At 44.3% G+C, this 22692-nt stretch overlaps 1 protein-coding gene and 1 pseudogene across 3 annotated transcripts in view; one reads left to right on the top strand and one right to left on the bottom strand.

Moving 5' to 3' along the window:
- The first annotated feature begins 11813 nt into the window (after positions 1 to 11813).
- Positions 11814 to 20517, top strand: LOC119945244 (annotated as a pseudogene).
- Positions 19021 to 22692, bottom strand: part of BCLAF1 (BCL2 associated transcription factor 1) — a 43767-nt gene continuing 40095 nt past the window's right edge. For all 3 annotated transcript variants that reach the window (XM_038766303.1, XM_038766312.1, XM_038766321.1), the window contains exon 12: positions 19021 to 22027. In XM_038766303.1, the coding sequence (XP_038622231.1) occupies positions 21785 to 22027 (243 nt within the window). In that variant the 3' untranslated portion in view covers positions 19021 to 21784. The remainder of the gene's footprint in view (positions 22028 to 22692) is intronic.

Raw genomic sequence — 22692 nt, 5'->3', positions numbered from 1 at the left:
CAACCCAATTTGCCTGTATCCCCCCCAGCACTTAGTACAGTGCCTGGCACATAGTAAGTGCTTAACAAATACCATTATTCATTCATTCATTCATTCAATCGTATTTATTGAGGGCTTACTGTGAGCAGAGCACTGTACTAAGCGCTTGGGAAGTACAAGTCGGCAACACATAGAGACGGTCCCTACCCAACAGCAGGCATTATCATTATTACTAAGTCGGAAACAGGTTTGAGCATCAACACACCAGTTTTCCATTCCTGGATCTAGTACTGACAATTTGTAGGAGCATGGGGCAAGTCCCTTCTTACCCCAGGTGGCCCATCTTTATTAATATTAATAAACATCCGATTCTGGCCAAGGCCACAGACATTTCTCAGAGGGTCTCCTAAAGACGCACTGGTTTCTCTTTTGGAAATGTAAGAGGTTATTATCAAGCAAGCAGATGTCTTTACTTCTCACCAGTCTCCTCAGAACTTTCTCCTCTGTGGTGTCAAGATTTTGGAGAGGGGGATGCTCCCCATTTTCATCATCCTGGGTGAATGACTCCAAAGTCTCTAAGTTTTATCAATCAATTGTATTTATCGAGTGTTTACTGTGTGCAGAGCACTGTACTGAGCACTTGGGAGAGTACGATATAAGAGTTGGTAGACACATTTCCTTCCCACAACGAGCTCACAGTCTAGAAGGGGAGACAGACATAAATATAAATAAATTAGGGATATGTACATAAGCGCCGTGGGGTTGTGAGAGGGGTGAATAAAGGGTGCCACAGAAGGGAGTGGGAAAAGAGGAAAGGAGGGCTTAGTCAAGGAAGGCCTCTTGGAGATGTGCCTTCAATAAGGCTGTGAAGATGGAGAGAGTAGTTGTCTGTCGGATATGAAGAGGGAGGGTGTTTCAAGCCAGAGGCAGGACGTGGGCAAGAAGTCAGCGGCGAGATAGACAAGATTGAGGTACAGTGGGAAGCTGGCATTAGAGGGGCAAAGTGGGTGGGCTGCGTTGTCTTAGGAGAGTAGTGAGGTGAGGTATGAGGGGGCGAGGTGAATGAGTGCTTTAGAGCCAACGGTGACAGGTTTCTGTTTGAAGCAGAGGTAGATGGGCAACCACTGAAGAGGTTCTTGAAGAGTGGGGAAACATGGCCTGAACATTGCTGTAGAAAAATGATCTGGGCGGCAGGGTCAAGTATGGACTGGAGTGGGGAGAGACAGGACACAGGGAGGTCGGCAAGGAGGCTGAAATAGTAATCAAGGAGGGCTAGGATAAATGCTTGGATTAACATTGTAGCAGTTTGGGTGAAGAGGAAAGGGTGAATTTTAGCAATGTTGTGAAGGCTGAATGACCACTAATCTCCTCACTGTACCTCGCTCTCGCCTGTCCCGCCATCGACCCCCGGCCCACGTCATCCCCCGGGCCTGGAATGCCCTCCCTCTGCCCCTCCGCCAAGCTAGCTCTCTTCCTCCCTTCAAGGCCCTGAGAGCTCACCTCCTCCAGGAGGCCTTCCCAGACTGAGCCCCTTCTTTCCTCTCCCCCTCGTCCCCCTCTCCATCCCCCCGTCTTACCTCCTTCCCTTCCCCACAGCACCTGTATATATGTATATATGGTTGTACATATTTATTACTCTATTTATTTATTTATTTATTTATTTATTTTACTTGTACATTTCTATCCTACTAATTTTATTTTGTTGGTATGTTTGGTTCTGTTCTCTGTCTCCCCCTTTTAGACTGTGAGCCCACTGTTGGGTAGGGACTGTCTCTATGTGATGCCAATTTGTACTTCCCAAGCGCTTAGTACAGTGCTCTGCACATAGTAAGCACTCAATAAATATGATTGATTGATTGATTGATTGATTGAATGGACAGGACTTAGTGATAGACTACGTGGGATGAATTAGAGAAATGAATCAAGGATAATGTCAAGGTTACGGCCTTGTGAGACAGGAAGGATGATGGTGCTATCTACAGGGGTAGGACAGGGTTTCTCGTTCAGCCCTCACATCCAATCCGTCACCAAAACCTGCCGGTCTCAGCTCCGCAACATCGCCAAGATCCGCCCTTTCCTCTCCATCCAAACCGCTACCCTGCTGGTTCAATCTCTCATCCTATCCCGACTGGATTACTGCATCAGCCTTCTCTCTGATCTCCCATCCTCCTGTCTCTCCCCACTTCAGTCTATATTTCACTCTGCTGCCCAGATCATCTTTGTGCAGAAACACTCTGGGCATGTTATTGCCCTCCTCAAAAATCTCCAGTGGCTACCAATCAATCTGCGCATCAGGCAGAAACTCCTCACCCTGGGCTTCAAGGCTGTCCATCACCTCGCCCCCTCCTACCTCACCTCCCTTCTCTCCTTCTCCAGCCCAGCCCGCACCCTCCGCTCCTCTGCCGCTAATCTCCTCACCGTGCCTCGTTCTCGCCTGTCCCGCCATCGACCCCCAGCCCACATCATCCCCCGGGCCTGCAATGCCCTCCCTCTGCCCATCCGCCAAGCTAGCTCTCTTCCTCCCTTCAAGGCCCTACTGAGAGCTCACCTCCTCCAGGAGGCCTTCCCAGACTGAGCCCCCTTTTTCCTCTCCTCCTCCCCACCCCCCCCGCCCTACCTCCTTCCCCTTCCCCCAGCACTTGTATATACATTTGTACAGATTTATTACTGTCTTTATTTCACTTGTACATATTTACCATTCTATTGATTTTGTTAATGATGTGCATACAGCTTTAATTCTATTTGTTCTGACGATTTTGACACCTGTCTACATGTTTCGTTTTGTTGTCTGCCTCCCCCTTCTAGACGGTGAGCCTGTTGATGGGTAGAGACCGTCTCTATATGTTGCCGACTTGTACTTCCCAAGGGCTTAGTACAGTGCTCTGCACACCGTAAGCGCTCAATAAATACGACTGAATGAACGAATGGCATTCAAGTAGAGATGTCTTCAATCAATCTTATTTATTGAGCACTTACGGTGTGCAGAGCACTGTACTAAGCGCTTGGGAAGTACAAGTCGGCAACACATAGAGACAGTCCCTACCCAACAGCGGGCAGGATAATAATAATTCTACATGTCTGTCTTCCTTTTAAACTGTAAGCTCATCGTGGGCAGGAAACCTATCTACCAAATCTGTCACACTGCTCTACACACAGAAAGCTCTCAATAGTCACAACTAATTATTATATTGCCCTCTCCCCAGGGCTTATTACAGTGCTCTGAACTCAAATCTGTTGCCAAATTGTGCTTTCCGAGATTAGTACCATGCTCTGCACACAGTTAAGTGGTCAATAAATACGACTGAATGAACGAAATACCATTGATTGACTGGAGGCCATTTTATTAAATGGCTTCCTGGAATATTTAAGAGGTAAATGGCTGAAAATTTGGGCAACGTACGACATGCCGCCCGAGTCGGAGGGGTGGGTGGGGCATTGGTTGGGAATCACACCTATTTATTGTACTCTTGGAAGTCTTTAGGCTCCTCCTAAATTCTGTACATAAATTACATAATTTATGTAAATTCTGTACATGTACGTAATTAATTACATTAATTACATAATTACATAATCTCCTAAATTCCTCCTCCTCCTATTCTGTACATAATAAGCCCTCAAATAATCAAATAATGACTGATTTCTACGACTCTATGAGTTCTAAACTCCAGAGGTCACGTCTACCAACTCTTTCGCCTTGCGCTCTCCCAAGAATTTAATCCGATGCGCCGCACACAGTACGAGCTCAAATACTAGTGATTCATTTCCATACTCTTGCCATTACCGGAATAATAATCATGTTGGGATTTGTTAAGCGCTTACTATGTGCCAAGTACTGTTCTAAGCGCTGGGGGGATGCAAGGTGATCAAGGTTGTCCCACGGGGGGCTCACGGACTTCATCCCCATTTTACGGATGAGGTGACTGAGGCCCAGAGAAGTGAAGCGACTTGCCCAAAGTCACACAGCCGACAAGCGGCGGAGACGGGATTTGAACCCACGACCTCTGACTCCTAAGCCCGGGCTCTTTCCACTGAGCCACGCTGCTTCGGAATTTTGATTCCGAATAATGAATGGATTTATTCATTATGATTCATTATGAATTCATTATGAATGAATGAATGAATAATGAATAGATTTACTATTCATAAATAATGGGTGTCACCTTGCTTCTCCCATTATGCTGCAAATTCCTCAGAGGGAGGGAGCCACTGTCTTTTTTGTCAATCAATCAATCAATCATATTTATTGAGCGCTTACTGTGTGCAGGGCACTGTACTAAGCGCTTGGGAAGTACCAGTTGGGCTTGGGAAGTACAAGTTTTATGTCTGGTGGACTTTCCCAAGCTTTGAGTACAGTGTCACTGAACTAGATTTTTCTGGGGGCGAGGACATTCGGTTTTATTTGATGGTAATTACAAATTTTAGGTTATCATAGGACTCATCTCCTACTGAAGCATTAACAATTTTCAGATGGTATTTATTGAGCACTTACTGTATGCGGAGCACTTAATTAAGCACCTGGGAGAGGACAATATAACAGTTGGTAGAAATGAGCCCTGCCTACAAATAATAATAATAATAATGATGACATTTATTAAGCGCTTACTATGTGCAAAGAGATCCGGGGCGACGGGCTTCCCCCCCCGGCCCCGCTAACCTTAACCTCCCTCCCCTTCTCTGCCCCCCCCGAAGCAGGATTAGAACCCATGATCTCTTGCTGAGTGCTGTCGTAACTCCTTAAAATCAGTCCATTTACTGAGCGTGCTCGGAAATCCGTCAAACCGGCCTATTTACCGAGCGTCCCTAAATCCGTCAGATCCTCCTATTTACTGAGCGTCCCTAAATCCGTCAGATCCTCTTATTTACTGAGCGCTCGGAAATCCGTCAGATCCTCCTATTTACTGAGCGTTTTCGGCAATTTGTCAACGGTGGTATCTGTTAAACGCTTACTAGGTGCTGAGCATTGTTGTAAGCGCTGAGAAATCATCATGACTGAACTCCTTCAAATCAACCTATTTCCTGAGAGCTTTGGTAAATCTGTAAAGTCAGCTATTTACTGAGCGCCTAAATCCGTAAGATCCTCCTGTTTCTTGACCGCTTTCGGAAATCTGTCAAATCGTCCTATTTACTGAGCGCTCGTAAATCCCTAAAACCGTAATGACTGAGCACTTTTGCAACTTTTTAAAATCAGCCCATTTACTGAGCGGTCTCGTAAATCCCAAAAATCAGCCTATTTACGGAACGCTCTCCTAAATCCATCAAATCGTCCTATTTACTGAGCGCTCTCGTAAATGTTTTGTTGTCTGTCTCCCCCTTCTAGACTGCGAGCCCATTGTTGGGTAGGGACTGTCCCTATATGTTGCCGACTTGTACTTCCCAAGTGCTTAGTACAGTGCTCTGCACACAGTAAGCGCTCAATAAATGCGATTGAATGAATGAAAAAGCACTGTTCTAAGCGCCGGGGAGGTTACAAGGTGATCAGGTTGTCCCATGGGGGGCTCACAGTCTCAATCTCCATTTTACAGATGAGGTAACTGAGGCTCAGAGAAGTGAAGTGGTTTGCCCAAGGTCACACAGCAGACACAGGGACCGTCTCTATATGTTGCCAACTTGTACTTCCCAAGCGCTTAGTACAGTGTTCTGCACACAGTAAGCGCTCAATAAATACGATTGAATGAATGAATGAACGTGGTGGAGTCGGGATTCGAACCCATGACCTCTGACTCCAAAGCCCGGGCGCTTTCCGCTGAGCCACGCTGCTTCACGGGGCTCACAGTCTTCATTCCCATTTGAGCAGCAGCATGGCTTAGTGGAAAGAGCAAAAGCTTAGGAGTCAGAGGACGTGGGTTCTAATCCTGACTCCACCACTTGTCTGCTGTGCGTCCTTGGGCAAATCTCTTAACTTCTCTGGGCCTCAGTTCCCTCATCTGTAAAATGGGGATTAAAAGTGTGAGCCCCATGTGAGACAACCTGATCACCTTCATTCATTCAATCGTATTGAGCGCTTACTGTGTGCAGAGCACTGTACTAAGCGCTTGGGAAGTACAAGTTGGCAACATATCGAGACGCTCCCTACCCAACAGTGGGCTCAGCGCTCAGAACAGTGCTTGGCACATAGTAAGCGCTTAACAAATACCAACATTATTATTATTATTTTCCCCATGAGGGAACTGAGGCACAGAGAAGTGAAGGGACTGGCCCACGGTCACACAGCAGACGTGGGGCGGCGGCAGGATTCAAATTCACGTCCTCTGACTCCCAAACCCGTGCTCTTCCCACCAGGCCACGCTGGCCCCTTCCTTTCTCCGGGTCTCAGTTGCCTCATCTGTAAAATGGGGATTGAGACTGTAAGCCCCACGTGGGACAGGGGACTGGGTCCAAACTGGTTTGCTTGTATTCATTCATTCATTCTATTACTCTATTTATTTATTGTTACTCTATTTATTTATTTATTGTTACTCTATTTATTTATTGTTACTCTACCGCTACTCTATTTATTTATTGTTACTCTATTTATTTATTGTTACTCTATTTATTTATTGTTACTCTACTGCTACTCTATTTATTGTTACTCTATTTATTTATTTATTGTTACTCTATTTACCTATTTATTGTTACTCTATTTATTTATTGTTACTCCATTTATTTATTTATCTTGTACATATCTATTCAATTTATTTTATTTTGTTAGTATGTTTGGTTTTGTCCTCTGTCTCCCCCTTCTAGACTGCGAGCCCACTGTTGGGTAGGGGCCGTCTCTAGATGTTGCCAACTTGTACTTCCCAAGCGCTTAGTGCAGTGCTCTGCACACAGTAAGCGCTCAATACGATTGATGATGATGATGATGATTCATTCAATCGTATTTATTGAGCGCTTACTGCGTGAAGAGCACCGGACTAAGCGCTTGGGAAGTACAAGTTGGCTTGTATCCACCCCATTCATTCAAGCCCTACTGTGCTTCTAGACTGTGAGCCCGCTGTTGGGTAGGGACCGTCTCTATATGTCGGCAACTTGTACTTCCCAAGCGCTTAGTACAGTGCTCTGCACACAGTAAGCGCTCAATAAATACAATTGAATGAATGAATGAGAGCTCCCCTCCTCCAGGAGGACTTCCCAGACTGAGCCCCCCTTTTCCTCTCCCCCTCCTCCGCCCTACCTCCTTCCGGGCGGCACTTATATATATCTGTACAGATTTATTACTCTATTTATTTTATTTTATTAATGATGTGCTCTATTTTATTAATCATCATCATCATCAATCGTATTTATTGAGCGCTTACTATGTGCAGAGCACTGTACCAAGCGCTTGGGAAGTACAAATTGGCAACATATAGAGACAGTCCCTACCCAACAGTGGGCTCACAGTCTAAAAGGGGGAGACAGAGAACAAAACCAAACATACTAACAAAATAAAATAAATAGGATAGATATGTACAAATAAAATAAATAAATAGAGTAAAAAATATGTACAAACATATATATATATATATATATAGGTGCTGTGGGGAAATACAGGTGCATATATACAGGAAATAATGATGTGCATAGAGCTAATAATTCTAGTTATTCTGATGGTCTACTCGTTTTGTTTTGTTGTCTGTCTCCCCCTTCTAGACTGCTAGCCCGCTGTTGGGTGAGGACCGTCTATATGTTGCCAACTTGTACTTCCCAAGCGCTTAGTACAGTGCTGTGCACACAGTAAGCGCTCAATAAATACGATTGATTGAATCGTGATTCAATCGTATTGACTGAGCGCTTACCGTGCGCAGAGGACTAAGCGATGTTGCCAATTTGTGGTGCCGATTGAGAAGCAGCGGGGCTCAGTGGAAATCAATCAATCAATCAATCGTATTTATTGAGCGCTTACTGTGTGCAGAGCACTGTACTAAGCGCTTGGGAAGTACAAGTTGGCAACATAGAGAGACGGTCCCGACCCAACAGTGGGCTCACAATCTAGAAGGGGGAGGAAGAGCCCGGGCTTGGGAGTCAGAGGTCATGGGTTCAAATCCCGGCTCCACCACTTGTCAGCTGGGTGACTTCGGGCAAGTCACTTCACTTCTCTGGGCCTCAGTTACCTCATCTGTAAAATGGGGATTAAGACTGTGAGCCCCCTGGGGGACAACCTGATCACCTTGTAACCTCCCCAGCGCTTAGAACAGTGCTTTGCACATAGTAAGCGCTTAACAAATACCATCATTATTATTATTATTACTCTCCCAAGCACTTAGTCCAGTGCTCTGCACACAGTAAGTGCTCAATACGATTGAATGAAAGTACTATTTGAGCGCTTAGTACCGTGTTTGGCACCTAGTAAGTGCTTGTACATATCTATTCTATTTATCTTATTTTGTTAATATGTTCCGTTTTGTTGTCTGTCTCCCCCTTCTAGACTGTGAGCCCGCTGTTGGGTAGGAACCATATCTATATGTTGCCAACTTGTACTTCCCAAGCGCTTAGTACAGTGCTCTGCACACAGGAAGCGCTCAATAAATACGATTGATTGATTAACAAATACCACCATTGTTATTATTCTCTGTGCCTCAGTTCCCTCATCTGTAAAATGGGGATTTTTTTTTAATGGCATTTGTTAAGCGCTTACTATGTGCAGAGCACTGTTCTAGGCACCGGGGATGAAGACTGTGAGCCCCCCGTGGGACAACCTGATCACCTTGTATCCCCCAGCGTTTAGAACAGTGCTTTGCACATAGTAAGCGCTTAACAAATACCATCATTATTATTATTATTGTATCTCCCCCAGCTCTTAGAACAGTGCTTGATACATAGTAAGCGCTTAACAAATACCATCATTATTATTATTCTCTGTGCCTCAGCTTCCTCATCTGTAAAATGGGGATGAAGACTGTGAGCCCCATATGGGACAACCTGATCACCTTGTAACCTCCCCAGCGCTTAGAACAGTGCTTGGCACATAGTAAGCGCTTAACAAATACCATCATTAGTATCATTATTCTCTGTGCCTCAGTGACCTCATCTGTAAAATGGGGGTGAGGACTGGGAGCCCCCCGTGGGACAACCTGATCACCTTGTATCTCCCCCAGCGCTTAGAACAGCACTTGGCACCTAGTAAGCGCTCAAGAAATACCATCATCATTATTATTCTCCGTGCCTCAGTTTCCTCATCTGTAAAATGGGGATGAAGACTGTGAGCCCCATGTGGGACAACCTGATCACCTTGTAACCTCCCCAGCGCTTAGAACAGTGCTTTGCACATAGTAAGCGCTTAATAAATGTCATCATTATCATTATTATTGTATCTCCCCCAGGGCTAAGAACAGCGCTTGGCACGTAGTAAGCGCTTAACAAATACCATCATCATTATTATTATTCTCTGTGCCTCAGCTTCCTCATCTGTAAAATGGGGATGAAGACTGTGAGCTCCATATGGCACAACCTGATCACCTTGTAACCTCCCCTGCGCTTAGGACGGTGCTTGGCACATAGTAAGCGCTTAATAAATGCCATCATTATTATTATTATCTCCCCCAGCGCTTAGAACAGTGTTTGGCACATAGTCAGCGCTTAACAAAGACCATCATCGTTATTATTATTCTCTGAGCCTCAGCTTCCTCATCTGTAAAATGGGGATGAAGACTGTGAGCCCCCCGTGGGACAACCTGATCACCTTGTATCTCCCCCAGCGCTTAGAACAGTGTTTGGCACATAGTAAGCGCTTAATAAATGCCATTATTATTATTATTATTATTGTATCTCCCCCAGCGCCTAGAACAGTGTTTGGCACATAATAAGCGCTTAACAAATACCAGCATCATTATGATTATTATTATTGTTGCCAACTTGTACTTCCCAAGCGCTTAGTACAGTGCTCTGCACACAGTAAGCGCTCAATAAATACGACTGAATGAATGATCTGGGCCTCAGTGACCTCATCTGTAAAATGGGGATAAAGACTGGGAGCCCCACGTGGGGAAAACCTGATTACCCTGTATCTCCCCCAGCGCTTAGAACAGCGCTGGGAACGTAGTAAGCACTTAATACATCCTAACATCATTATTTATTATTATTATTATTATTATTATTATTATTATTATTATCATTATTATTACCTGCAGCCCCGCTTCAGCGCGCGGGCCAGGGACGGTCTCCCTGCGGGCGCCCCGCCCCCTTCCCCGGCCTCGGCCAATCAGCGCTGCCCGGGCCCCAAATTGAAACACGCGCGCCGCCCCCATTGGTCCGTCCGGGAGTGGCCGCTCCTGATTGGCGGGCCGAGCCGCCCATCAGAAGGCCGGGGCTGAGAGCGGCAGCCAATGGGAGCGCGGCAGCCAATGGGAGCGCTGCAGCCAATGGGAGCGCGGCAGCCAATGGGAGCGCGCGTGGCAGCCAATGGGGGAGCGCGTGGCAGCCAATGTGGGAGCGCGGCAGCCAATGGGGGAGCGCGTGGCAGCCAATGGGGGAGCGCGGCAGCCAATGGGGGAGCGCGGCAGCCAATGGGGGAGCGCGGCAGCCAATGGGGGAGCGCGGCAGCCAATGAGGGGAGCGCGGCAGCCAATGGGAGCGCGGCGGCGCGGAGGCATTGGGGAGCCGCCAAGGTGGGCCGCCGGACCGGAGGTCTCGCGAGATTTGGTAAGCCGCCCGGCCTAGTGGGCCACCCTTGGTGGGAGGCTGGGGGCTTGGGTTCATTCATTCATTCATTCATTCATTCATTCCTTCCTTCCATTGTATTTATTGAGCGCTGACTGTGTGCACTGTACTAAGCGCTTGGGAAGTACAAGTTGGCAACATATAGAGACGGTCCCTACCCAACAGTAGGCTCACAGTCTAGAAGGGGGAGACAGACAACAAAACATATTAACAAAATAAAATAAATAGAATAAATATGTACAAGTAAAATAAATGAATGAATATGTACAAACATACATACAGGTCCTGTGGGGAGGGGAAGGAGGTAAGGAGGGGGAGAGGAAGGAGGGGGCTCAGTCTGGGAAGGCCTCCTGGAGGAGGTGAGCTCTCAGTAGGGCTTTGAAGGGAGGAATCAATCAATCAATCATATTTATTGAGCGCTTACTGTGTGCAGAGCACTGTACTAAGCGCTTGGGAAGTACAAGTTGGCAACATATAGAGACAGTCCCTACCCAACAGTGGGAGAACAAAACCAAACATACTAACAAAATAAAATAAATAGAATAGATATGTACAAGTAAAATAAATAAATAGAGTAATAAATATGTACAAACATATATACATATATACAGGTGCTGTGGGGAAGGGAAGGAGGTAAGACGGGGTGGGAGGGATGGAGAGGGGGACGAGGGGGAGAGGAAGGAGGGGGCTCAGTGTGGGAAGGCCTCCTGGAGGAGGTGAGCTCTCAGTAGGGCCTTGAAGGGAGGAAGGGAGCTAGTTTGGCGGATGGGCAGCTTGGCGGATTATTTAGCTGAAGCTGTTAGGCATCGTTCCAACTATTTTGAATAGTTTGTTTTGGCTTGCTAATTGAAATTTTGGCTTTGGTTCTTGGGGTTATTGAGCAGGAAGGCTACATATGACTCATTCACAAGGATGAATGCCCTGTCAATAGTAAATCAATTAAGGGATCTGGCGTCGGACCCAAGTAACAGAGCTTCAATAGTTAAAGATAAAGGATGTCTCCCTGGCATTATTCTGTTCCTGGATCACCCTAACATTGAAGTTACTCGTTCAGCTCTCCAGGTAAGAGGCCCTGTGGATATCTTTTCTATTTGATGAGAATGAAATGACAAAAATGTATTTTAGCTCCAGGTAAGAGCCCTGTGGATATCTTTTCTATTTGACGAGAATGAAATGACGAAAACGTATTTTAGCTCCAGGTAAGAGGCCCTGTGGATATCTTTTCTATTTGACGAGAATGAAATGACGAAAACGTATTTTAGCTCCAGGTAAGAGGCCCTGTGGATATCTTTTCTATTTGATAAGAGTGAAATGACGAAAATGTTTTTAGCTCCAGGTAAGAGGCCCTGTGGATATCTTTTCTATTTGATCAATCAATCAATCAATCAATCGTATTTATTGAGCGCTTACTATGTGCAGAGCACTGTACTAAGCGCTTGGGAAGTACAAATTGGCAACACATAGAGACAGTCCCTACCCAACAGTGGGCTCACAGTCTAAAAGGGGGAGACAGAGAACAGAACCAAACATACCAACAAAATAAAATAAATAGGATAGAAATGTACAAGTAAAATAAATAAATAAATAAATAAATAGAGTAATAAATATGTACAACCATATATACATATAGAGTGAAATGACAAAAACGTATTTTAGCTCCAGGTAAGAGGCCCTGTGGATATCTTTTCTATTTGATAAGAATGAAATGATGAAAATGTATTTTAGCTGCAGGTAAGAGGCCCTGTGTATATCTTTTCTATTTGATGAGAATGAAATGACGAAAACGTATTTTAGCATACAGTGTTATTGGTATAGTCTAGTGGAAAGAGCGGCAGATGGAGTCAGAAGGCCTCGGTTCTAAATCCCAGCTCCACCCCTTTCCTCCTGTGTTCCTTGGGCATATCACTTCTTTGTGCCTTGGTTTCCCCAACTGTAAAATGGGGGATTAAATGCCCGGTTCCTTCCCTCTTTGGAAGGATGCTGTGAACACTGTGTGGGATATAGACTAGGCCTGTGTGAGCCCATTATTGGGTGGGGACCATCTATGTTGCCAACTTGTACTTCCCAACCATTTAGTACAGTGCTCTGCATTCATTCATTCATTCAATCGTATTTATGGAGCGCTTACTATGTGCGGAGCACTGTACTAAGCGCTTGGGAAGTACGAGTAGGCAACATAGAGAGACGGTCCCTACCCAACAGTGGGCTTTGCACACAGTAAGCGCTCCATAAATACGACTGAATGAATGAATTGTATCTACACCAGCAGTTAGAACAGGCTTAGCACATAGTAAGCAAGCACTTACTACAGTGCTCTGCACACAGTAAGCCCTCAATAAATACGATTGAATGAATAGTAAGCACTTAAATGCCTCAATTATTATTATAGAGGCAACTCAAATGAAGAAAATATGTAGAAAAAACTTTTTTTAATTTCAGAGTTTTCACATATTTAGTAGGCTTGGTAATAATGATTTTTTTCTGAAGGTGACAGTGGACCCACTGCTTGCTTTATGGATGAGTGACTGAATGAACGAACGAATATAATAATAATAATGATGGCATTTATTAAGCGCTTACTATGTGCAAAGCACTGTTCTAAGCATTGGGGAGGTTACAAGGTGATCAGGTTGTCCCACAGGGGGCTCACAGTCTTAATCCCCATTTTACAGATGAGGGAACTGAGGCCCAGAGAAGTGAAGTGACTTGCCCAAAGTCACACAGCTGACAATTGGCGGAGCCAGGATTTGAACCCATGACCTCTGACTCCAAAGCCCGCGCTCTTTCCACTGAGCCACGCTGCTTCTCGTGAATGAATGAATGAACGAATGAATGATCATCACCCACAAAGCTTATTTGCTAGCCAAGAAGCTTTGCCCACAGTGGCTTTTTATTTCACTCCAACTCGTTATATACCTTCTATGAAAATCGGTGCTACCGCTTTGTAAATTGATTTTTTGACTTTTTTTTAAACTTCTCTTTTGCCTCATCATAACCACTAGCAGTGTTTTCTATTTGGGCTGTGGAGCAGAGATCTTAAGGTTATAGACTGGAGTTTGATTAACTCAGCTGCACATGTACTGAAAAAATCTTTTCCTGCCTTCCTGAGAATTTTTGAATAACTTTCCTGAGCCACATCAGGAAATACTGTATGAGGCTGAATATTCTTTTATGCACTTTTTGTTTATGCAGGGTTGACTGCATATTTCTTCCTATTTCTTCCTCTCTTTCTCTGTCTCTCTGCCCCCTTTCTGTTTTTGTCTCTCTCTCTCCATTTCTCTATTTCTTCCTCTCTTTCTCTGTCTCTCTTGTTTCTCTGCCCCCTCTCTGTTTCTCTCTCTCTCCATTTCTATTTATTTTATTTTGTTAATATGTTTGGTTTTGTCCTCTGTCTCCCCCTTCTAGACTGTGAGCCCACTGTTGGGTAGGGACCGTCTCTATATGTTGCCAACTTGTAATAATAATAATAATATTTATTAAGCACTTACTATGTGCAAAGCACTGGTCTAAGCGCTGGGGAGGTTACAAGGTGATCAGGTTGCCCCACGGGGGGCTCACAGACTCCATCCCCATTTTACAGATGAGGGAACTGAGGCTCAGAGAAGTGAAGTGACTTGCCCAAAGTCCCACAGCTGACACGTGGCGGAAGCGGGATTTGAACCCACGACCTCTGACTCCAAAGCCCGGGCTCTTTCCATTGAGCCACGCCGCTTCTCTGTTGAGCCACGCCGCTTCTCTTGTACTTGTACTTCCCAAGCGCTTAGTACAGTGCTCTGCACACAGTAAGCGCTCAATAAATGTGATTGATTGATTGACCGAATAAACTAATCTTTGAATTTACCTCCAGGAGAGAGTAAAAATCGAATTTTTCATCGTATTACATATTCAAAGAGCAACATAAATCATGCTTCACAGCATTTGGGGACGAAAGAAGTGGAGACCTCAAAATTGTGTCATTTTCCATATGTGAAGATGTTTAAAATCATATCAAATTAGAGAACAAAGTAACTTTCAGGGGCCTATGGGGATGGGAAGTAAACATAAATCCTAAACCACTAGCAGGTGGTTGTTCTTTGGCCCAATTCAGAAAATTTACACTATATTAAAGAAAAGATTTCCACCAAGAGTCCTAGGTTTTAGTCCTACTCTGCCACTGGCCAGGAGTGTGTCCCTGCGTAAATCACTTCACCTCTCTATGCCCATTTCCTCACCTATAAAATGCCTCAATTGACCTCCCTGAGATGATGTGTGGACAGAAACGAGACATGAAATATCATCATCATCATCGTCATCATCATCAATCGTTATTTATTGAGCGCTTACTATGTGCAGAGCACCGTACTAAGCGCTTGGGAAGTACAAATTGGTAACATATAGAGACAGTCCCTCCCCAACAGTGGGCTCACAGTCTCAAAGGGAAGTGCTGTGAAAAATTCAAGGTATTATATAATAATAATAATAATGATGATAGCATTTGTTAAGCGCTTACTATGTGCAAAGCACCGTTCTAAGCACTGAATTTTTGCCAAATCCAGTGGAAGCCAGGAAGTTTTTCTTACTTGATTACTGGTGTCCACCCCAGGGTTTAATACATAGTAAAGACTTGATAAATACAATAACTACGATCATTTTTAAGAACCGTTAGGGTCTAAGTTCCTTGTGAGCAGGGATGCCTTTTCTTTCCGTCGTGCTCTTCTAAATGCTTATCCGGTGCTTTGCCAAGTTCTCGGTAACTGTCATTACTGCGGGCATCATTCACGCGTCTTTAGTTGGTTTTTCTCATTTACTGAGAACTTCCGTGACCTGCCCAAGGTCACGCAGCGAACAGTGGCAGAGGTGGGATTAGAACCCAGTCCTCCGATTCCCAAGCCCGGGCTCCGTCCGCTGAGCCACACTGCTTCTCCCGTGAGCCCACTGTTGGGTAGGGACTGTCTCTATGTGTTGCCAATCTGTACTTCCCAAGCGCTTAGTACAGTGCTCTGCACATAGTAAGCGCTCAATAAATACGATTGATTGATTGATTCAGAGTGCGGGGAGACTGGCTTCTTGAAAAGATTTTTTACATGTTTTGTTGTCTGTCTCCCCCTTCTACTGTGAGCCCGTTGTTGGGTAGGGACCGGCTCTATATATTGCCGACTTGGGCTTCCCAAGCGCTTAGTACAGTGCTCTGCACACAGTAAGCGCTCAATAAATATGATTGAATGAAATGTGACAGAGAGAAACCTGGGATTTCCTCAGAGTCCACCTTGAAAAGATTTTTTACATGTTTTGTCGTCTCCGTCTCCCCCTTCTACTGTGAGCCCGTTGTTGGGTAGGGACCGGCTCTATATGTTGCCGACTTGGGCTTCCCAAGCGCTTAGTACAGTGCTCTGCACACAGTCAGCGCTCAATAAATACGATTGAATGAAATGTGACAGAGAGAAACCTGGGATTTCCTCAGAGTCCACCTTGAAAAGATTTTTTTACATGTTTTGTCGTCTCCGTCTCCCCCTTCTAATGTGAGCCCGTTGTTGGGTAGGGACCGTCTCTATATGTTGCCGACTTGGGCTTCCCAAGCGCTTAGTACAGTGCTCTGCAGTCAGCGCTCAATAAATACGATTGAATGAATGAATGAATTCTAATAATAATAATTTAATAACTTTGGTATATGTTAAGCGCTTACACAGTAAGCGCTCAATAAATACGATTGAATGAATGAATGAATTCTAATAATAATAATTGAATAACTTTGGTATATGTTAAGCACTTACTATGTGCCATCACTGTTCTAAGCGCTGGGGCGGGGGGGGGGGCGTAACTACAAGGTAATCAGGTTGTCCCATATGGGGCTCACAGTCTTGATCCCCATTTTCCAGGTGCGGTAACTGAGGCACAGAGAAGTGAAGTGACTTGCCCAAGGTCACACAGCTGATCATTCATTCAATCGTATTTATTGAGCACTTACTGTGTGCAGAGCACTGTACTAAGCGCTTGGGAAGCACAAGTCGGCAACACATAGAGACGGTCCCTACCCAACAACGGGCTCACAGTCTAGAAGGGGGAGACAGACAATGAAACAAAACATGTGGACCGGTGTCAAGTCGTCGGAACAAACGGAAATAAAGCTAGGTGCACGTCATTAACAAAATAAATGGAATAGTAAATATGTACAAGTAAAATAAAGTGGCGGAGCTGGGATTCGAACCCATGACCTCTGACTCCCAAGCCCGCACTTTCCATCGAGCCACGCTGCTTCTCTAAGTCAGGTACATGGTAAAAAATATGTGTTACACCAGGAGTGTCATACAGTTTTACTCCAATGTATTAATGAAAGGTAGAGCAGATAAACCAATTGTTTTCTGATAAAAAAAAAAAGGTTGAGTTCAGTGGCTTATCTTCTCAAACAAGTGGCACCTGGCATTATCTTTTTGGCCACTGACGCAAAAAAAAAGGTAATTTATTAGCACAACTATCTGTTTCACTTACTATTAAGGAATAGAAAAATTGGGGAAATATCAAAAAGATTGGCTAGAAGCCGCAGGTTAAGGGAAAAAAATCCAAACAATTTCTGATACGAAGGTAGATTTTACACCGAACTCTCTTTCACGCAGGAGTGATGTCGGTGATGGTATTCGGCTCCTAGCCGAAGAAATCCAATATGCTCTGAGCGACTCCCTCCGTGTGAACCGTACAAGCGCTCCAGGAAATCTCGACAAAAAAACGAAAAGCGCGGTCCTTTTTCCTCAGTAATTCAAATAAGACGGCGAAGACTATTACTCTTCATATCCAAGGCCTGGATAATATGGTAGTTAGCTAACGGCGAAGACTATTACTCTTCATATCCAAGGCCTGGATAATATGGTAGCGCTAACTAGCAGTTAATCCCTTTTTTATTCTTTTCACTGTGGGAACTTGAATTTTAAGGAAATCAACAGCCGCCGTGACGGCATCCGGCTTTCCCAAAAGGCACTCAGTTCAGGACGGTGGGGCCGGCAAGCAGGAGGAGCCACCGTGTTTCGTTTAATTTGTGAATATTTACGTCGTTCATGCTCACTAGTGCTGTGCGATTCAGGGTACCGACCTCTTTCACGCGCTGAAGCTGTCCAAAAGCAGTTCGAAGTAAACCTGAGCCCCCCTCACTTCGCCGCTGTCTTCGACGGCTGTCGGCGTGCAAGACGTACTGCGGTGTTGGTTTCCGTCTCAAATTATCTATTTCGGCAGTGTGATGGGTGTAAAATACAATAACGAGCCTCGTGCTGAGTATGGATCCGATCACATTGCTGGCTTTTGCCAAGGCGTAGATGATAGGTAACAAAACAATCGCCAAATGTCCTACCTCCTTCTCCACATAAAGCGCATTTAACTCTTCAGCTAGACCTTCCGACCTGCCTTTCGCTGCCCTGCACTCGGTAAACACGATTGATCCGCGACCGGAGTTGCTACTGTAGCTCGACTGAAATATTAATGGAGAGAAAAGTAAATGGATCGGTATAGATTATCCGTAGAAGCGCTCCTAGTTTAAGCGTTTACTGTGTACGGAGCAGTCGAGAAGAGCAGTGATAATCAATACTTAAGTACAGTGAGCCTGCTACAGCGTTTGCCTGGAAATTACTGTTTTGTAACTAAAATAGCTAAGCCTGTCGGTATAAGAAGCGTGAGTTGGAGTAGAAATATCCTTGGAGGGAATAGCGTTGGGTCAACCAGAAGAGGGAAAAATAAGGGAGAATGACATGCAGATGGCAGGTGAACTGCAAGTCCGCACTAATTTCCCATCAGCATATTAATATTTCAAATTGTCTTTGAACTTTCAGCACACATGAACTTTGTGCGAAGCTGCTTTGTTGAAATTCAAGAGGGTGATCAGCTTTACTTACTTTTCAAACAGCACTGAAGCGGTGCACTGTAAGAGTTAAGTCAGATCTGACGACAGAGGTAAGCAATAGCACTTCATTCATTCATTCGTTGTCGTATTTATTGAGCGCCTACCGTGTGCAGAGCACTGTACTGAGCGCTTGGGAAGTACAAGTCGGCAACATACAGCGACGGTCCCTAACGAGCTTTTTCAGGGATTTATGCTCAGTTTAAAATGCTCCCTGGGGGGATAACTTCTCAAAAAGGAAACAGGCAAGGTGAAGATCCAGATTGCTCAGATGGTGGCGATGGGTTAGACCAGAAATTAGGAATTATCGTCTGGGCTCACTGTAATGGTGAAATAAAGATAATTAACTTGTCGATAAAGAGGGCGGGCACGGGAGCTGTTGTTTTTGTGAGAATTCTCATATAGGAGGCAAAGGCAGGCACTGGGCAAATAGCTTAATATAGCTTAATATATACCTTAACATAGCTACGGTGTTCTTTCTGATTTCTAGCAAATGGATGAAAATTTACGGAAGAGATGTTACTTTAGCACTGAGTCTTAAGAAAACTATGGTAGGCAGACGACACTTGACCACTTATGACATTTTATTGGCATTTGACAATTCACAAGGGTCCCTGTTCCAGTATACATCACACTCGATAGGAGTCTTTAACCACCTATATTCATCCATACTGGGAAAGATTAATGGCTTCTCAAACTTTATAATTTGAACCCCAACACTGATTTGACTGTGCCAACTGACCCCTCCAGGCAGCCTGTTGGAAAAATATATTCTGCATTTAATAGGAAAACCCCTGGGCTGTTGGAAAATAAACACACCTTAAGGAATTGACTAAGTAGTGATTAAGTAGTTTTCTTAATCCTTCTTGGAAATAGCCTTTTGATCATTTCCTTTTGCTGGGTGAAAGGAAATCTGTCAATGGAGGTACCAAAGAGTTTCTTCTGCCATTCGCAAATATTTGGCGACTAATAGGCGCAAACTCGACTTGTATTTCACTCAGGCGTGGAGCTAAATTGTGATTTATAAAAATATACACTGGTCACTACACCTTAGCTCTGAAGGAACACACATGCAGGGACATTATACACACTTCTCTGTCCCGTGATGAAGTACTCATCCCTCTGTTTTGTGCTGGGCAGATAATTACATTCCACACATTACAAGGAAAAGCGGAGTTATATTTTATGATTAACCTCAGAAGGGCTTTAAACTACGCGGGACTTGAACGCCCTAAATTCTGCAAGATCTCAAGTTGTCTTTGTTCCAGGAGATGACTGCCCAACTCCCTCCTCTCCTTTTCTCCAGTGAATTTCAGTACAATGTAGGGATTAAGTAGCCAGTCCTATCCCTCTAATGAAAAGCTGGTGGTTTTGCCTCACGTTACAGTGTTTTCAGTATTGCTGGCCAAAAAACCCGTGAGTGTCTGAGTTAATCGGTAAACTTCTGTACTAATTCTAAATTCAACCTTGTTCAAGTGCAGTTCTGTTGAACTGCCATCTAATTAATTCCCTTCAGTATCTTACGGGTCGCAGATTAGGTACTATATAACGGGGAAATCATGCAGTACTAATATTGCTCCGCCATTAGAATTATATTATTCTCGCATTTTTTTTTTTTTTTTACAGCTGTTAGCAACTGCAATCGCCACAACTAAAATTCTAGAGGCACAACAAGTGATCAGAAATGAAGGGGGAAAGGAGGTAAGGCTTCAAATTTAAGACTTAAAAGGCTACAATAAGTAGAAACGTGGAAGCAGCTGTTTGGGCTGCTCAGCTCTGCAGAAACCTGTCGACTGAAATCTTGCCGGGAAGCATTTTTCAGTGTGAAACTTAGCATTTCCCTCTTCGTATCATTTCAGATTTTTATTCCTTTAAAAGCTGCGAACACCGATATAGAAGACGATTCCAATTTGCCGGATTACCTGCCTGAGGAAAGCCCCCGGGAAGAAAATGAAAAGGCTGTCTTACGGACCGGAATTGAATCGGAGACAAGTGGAAGCTGGATCGATGCTGCAACGAACTTCCTGACGAAAACGCTTTATTGGTGAAATTCGTAAAACAAGCTCTGCGAAACACTGAGATTAGTTCCGTCTTATTTGTGACGTGTTTAGGAACTCGTACGGATGGGCCGCTGCGTCTTGTGAAGAGGTGAACTTTTTTCCCCGTTAACTGTTTCCAGGCTTACCAAACTCCAAATGGAAAATACTTAGCGCTACTTTTCAGTGGAGCAGTTCATCGAGAATCAGGGTTTTTCCCTCATTTCCCATCGGCCAGGAAGCAACAGACTTTAGACTCTAAGCTCTAACGCCAGCTAAGGTAGTGGAATTTCCCGCTCCACCTTACTGCAGCTAATTCGTTTCAAATAGACCGAGACAGTAGATGATTGTCCGAAACCACGACTCCATCTCCCCTCACCAGGAAGAAAAGATAATACTTTTTTTTGTGTTTTTTTAAGCAGGAATGGCTGTTAAGTGCCTGGACTTCTCCTTAGCATAGCAGCCCGTGTCCAGTGAGAAGTGCTTAGTGTACTTCTCCACCGGACGGCTGTGCGAATCCGATATTTTCAGATGATCCACTGCAGAACTGAACTTGCTTGGCTGCTGCCCAAACTGGCCCTATTTGCTCAGTAGTATGCGTCAAAGAGTCGTCACCCTACAGCGAAATGTGCTCTACCTAAGGAAACCACTGAAATGTATATAGTTAAAATAATCAGATGTGTGCCATTAAAATTAGCGCACTGTATAAACAATTTTGTTCAGGGATCTGTTTCTCTTGAGAGCTAAAGTTTACTTCAGAATAAAACATCCACAAACAGAGGGGAGAGGGAAGAATCAGAACTTTCACAGAGTTGTACTTGACCATATCTTATAGACAAAGCAGAATTACAATGCATATAACAAAAACAGTAAAAGATTTTTTTTTTTTTAAAAGTTGAGTTACAAATATGGTACGTAGCAACTTTCTACTGTTTCAGTACAATCCTCAACATACAGTCTACTAATTATCAAGATATTTAAAGACTTAAAACAAAAAGTCTACAGACTACTTGCAAACGGTAAAATTTAAGTAAAATGCATACATTCTGTTTGAAAACAAAAAAAGTCACGTAAAAAAAAAAATGGTAGGTGCAAGTTCTGCTCTTTGAGTTGCAATCTTATTTCAGACTTACTATTCCTGTAAAAACAAACAGAAAGTAAAAGATTAACACAGACCTAAGAAAAGTATGTACAAGCCATATCTGAGTCACAGCAAGCTCTGCTTTTAACATGAATTTTCTTTATCGAACTTTTCACGGCCTTCACGTGACCCATATGGGAGGAGAGCTGTTCTTCAATTCACTGACAAGTCTGAATTTTCTACCTTCTCTTCTTTGCGTCTTTCCTTCTTCTCTTCATTGTTTTCCATGGTCTCCTCTTCGTCTTCAACAATCCCATCCCCTTGGTATTTGTCATGTGTCCATTTTGGACTGCTACCTGATTTTTTGAAGTTAAATCGCCCTCGGCCACGTTGAAAAGTACCTCGGCCTCTTCCTCTTTTAGCCCAATAATCCACACCATCATCTCTGTCATCATGCTAAGGGGGAGTTTAAAAAAGGAAAAAAACAAAACACGTGAGTTTTTCTTTTAGGAGTGACTAACTCTAAGATCATTATATCTGACCACTCTATTTTCTGCGCCTCATAAGTCAAGAAAATACTTTTGACTCCCATTCAAGTGCTGGGGAAGAGTACAGCAGTAGAGTCCCTGGCCCATACAGGTATTATGCTAAAGGTTGGGAGAAGACGGGGAGCCGTATGAGTTTCTGTACCGCAATTCTACATTGCAGAGGTACCAAATTCACACTGGACATCAAATCTTGATGAAAGGGGCCACCCCCAACACCTCGATGAGAGGGAACCCCGGGAGATCAAGGGCTTCTGGCATCAGGCCACCTATTCCAATTCTCCACCCCCTACTCTGGACCACGGGGGCTCTTCCACGGTCCGTCCCGCTGCTCCAACAGGAGTGAGCCAACGTTTTAAAATTCTGAATCACACCTTAAATTGATGGTACTCTCCCACCCCTCCGTACGGTGCTCTGCACAAACTGAGCACTAAATGCTGATTGAGTGCTTCAAGGCACAATACCTGCCTTTGAGGAGTTGTGTTCTGCCCGCCTCAGGTGAACAAACCAAAGTCCAAAATAACCATTTCAATCTATAATAGCCTTATGTAACACTCATTCTTGGAGTGAACAGAC

Source organism: Tachyglossus aculeatus, chromosome 2, assembly GCF_015852505.1.
Source record: "Tachyglossus aculeatus isolate mTacAcu1 chromosome 2, mTacAcu1.pri, whole genome shotgun sequence".
NCBI lineage: Eukaryota > Metazoa > Chordata > Mammalia > Monotremata > Tachyglossidae > Tachyglossus > Tachyglossus aculeatus.
Note: the sequence above shows the minus strand (reverse complement) of the source record. Positions and strands in the feature narration are given on the sequence as shown.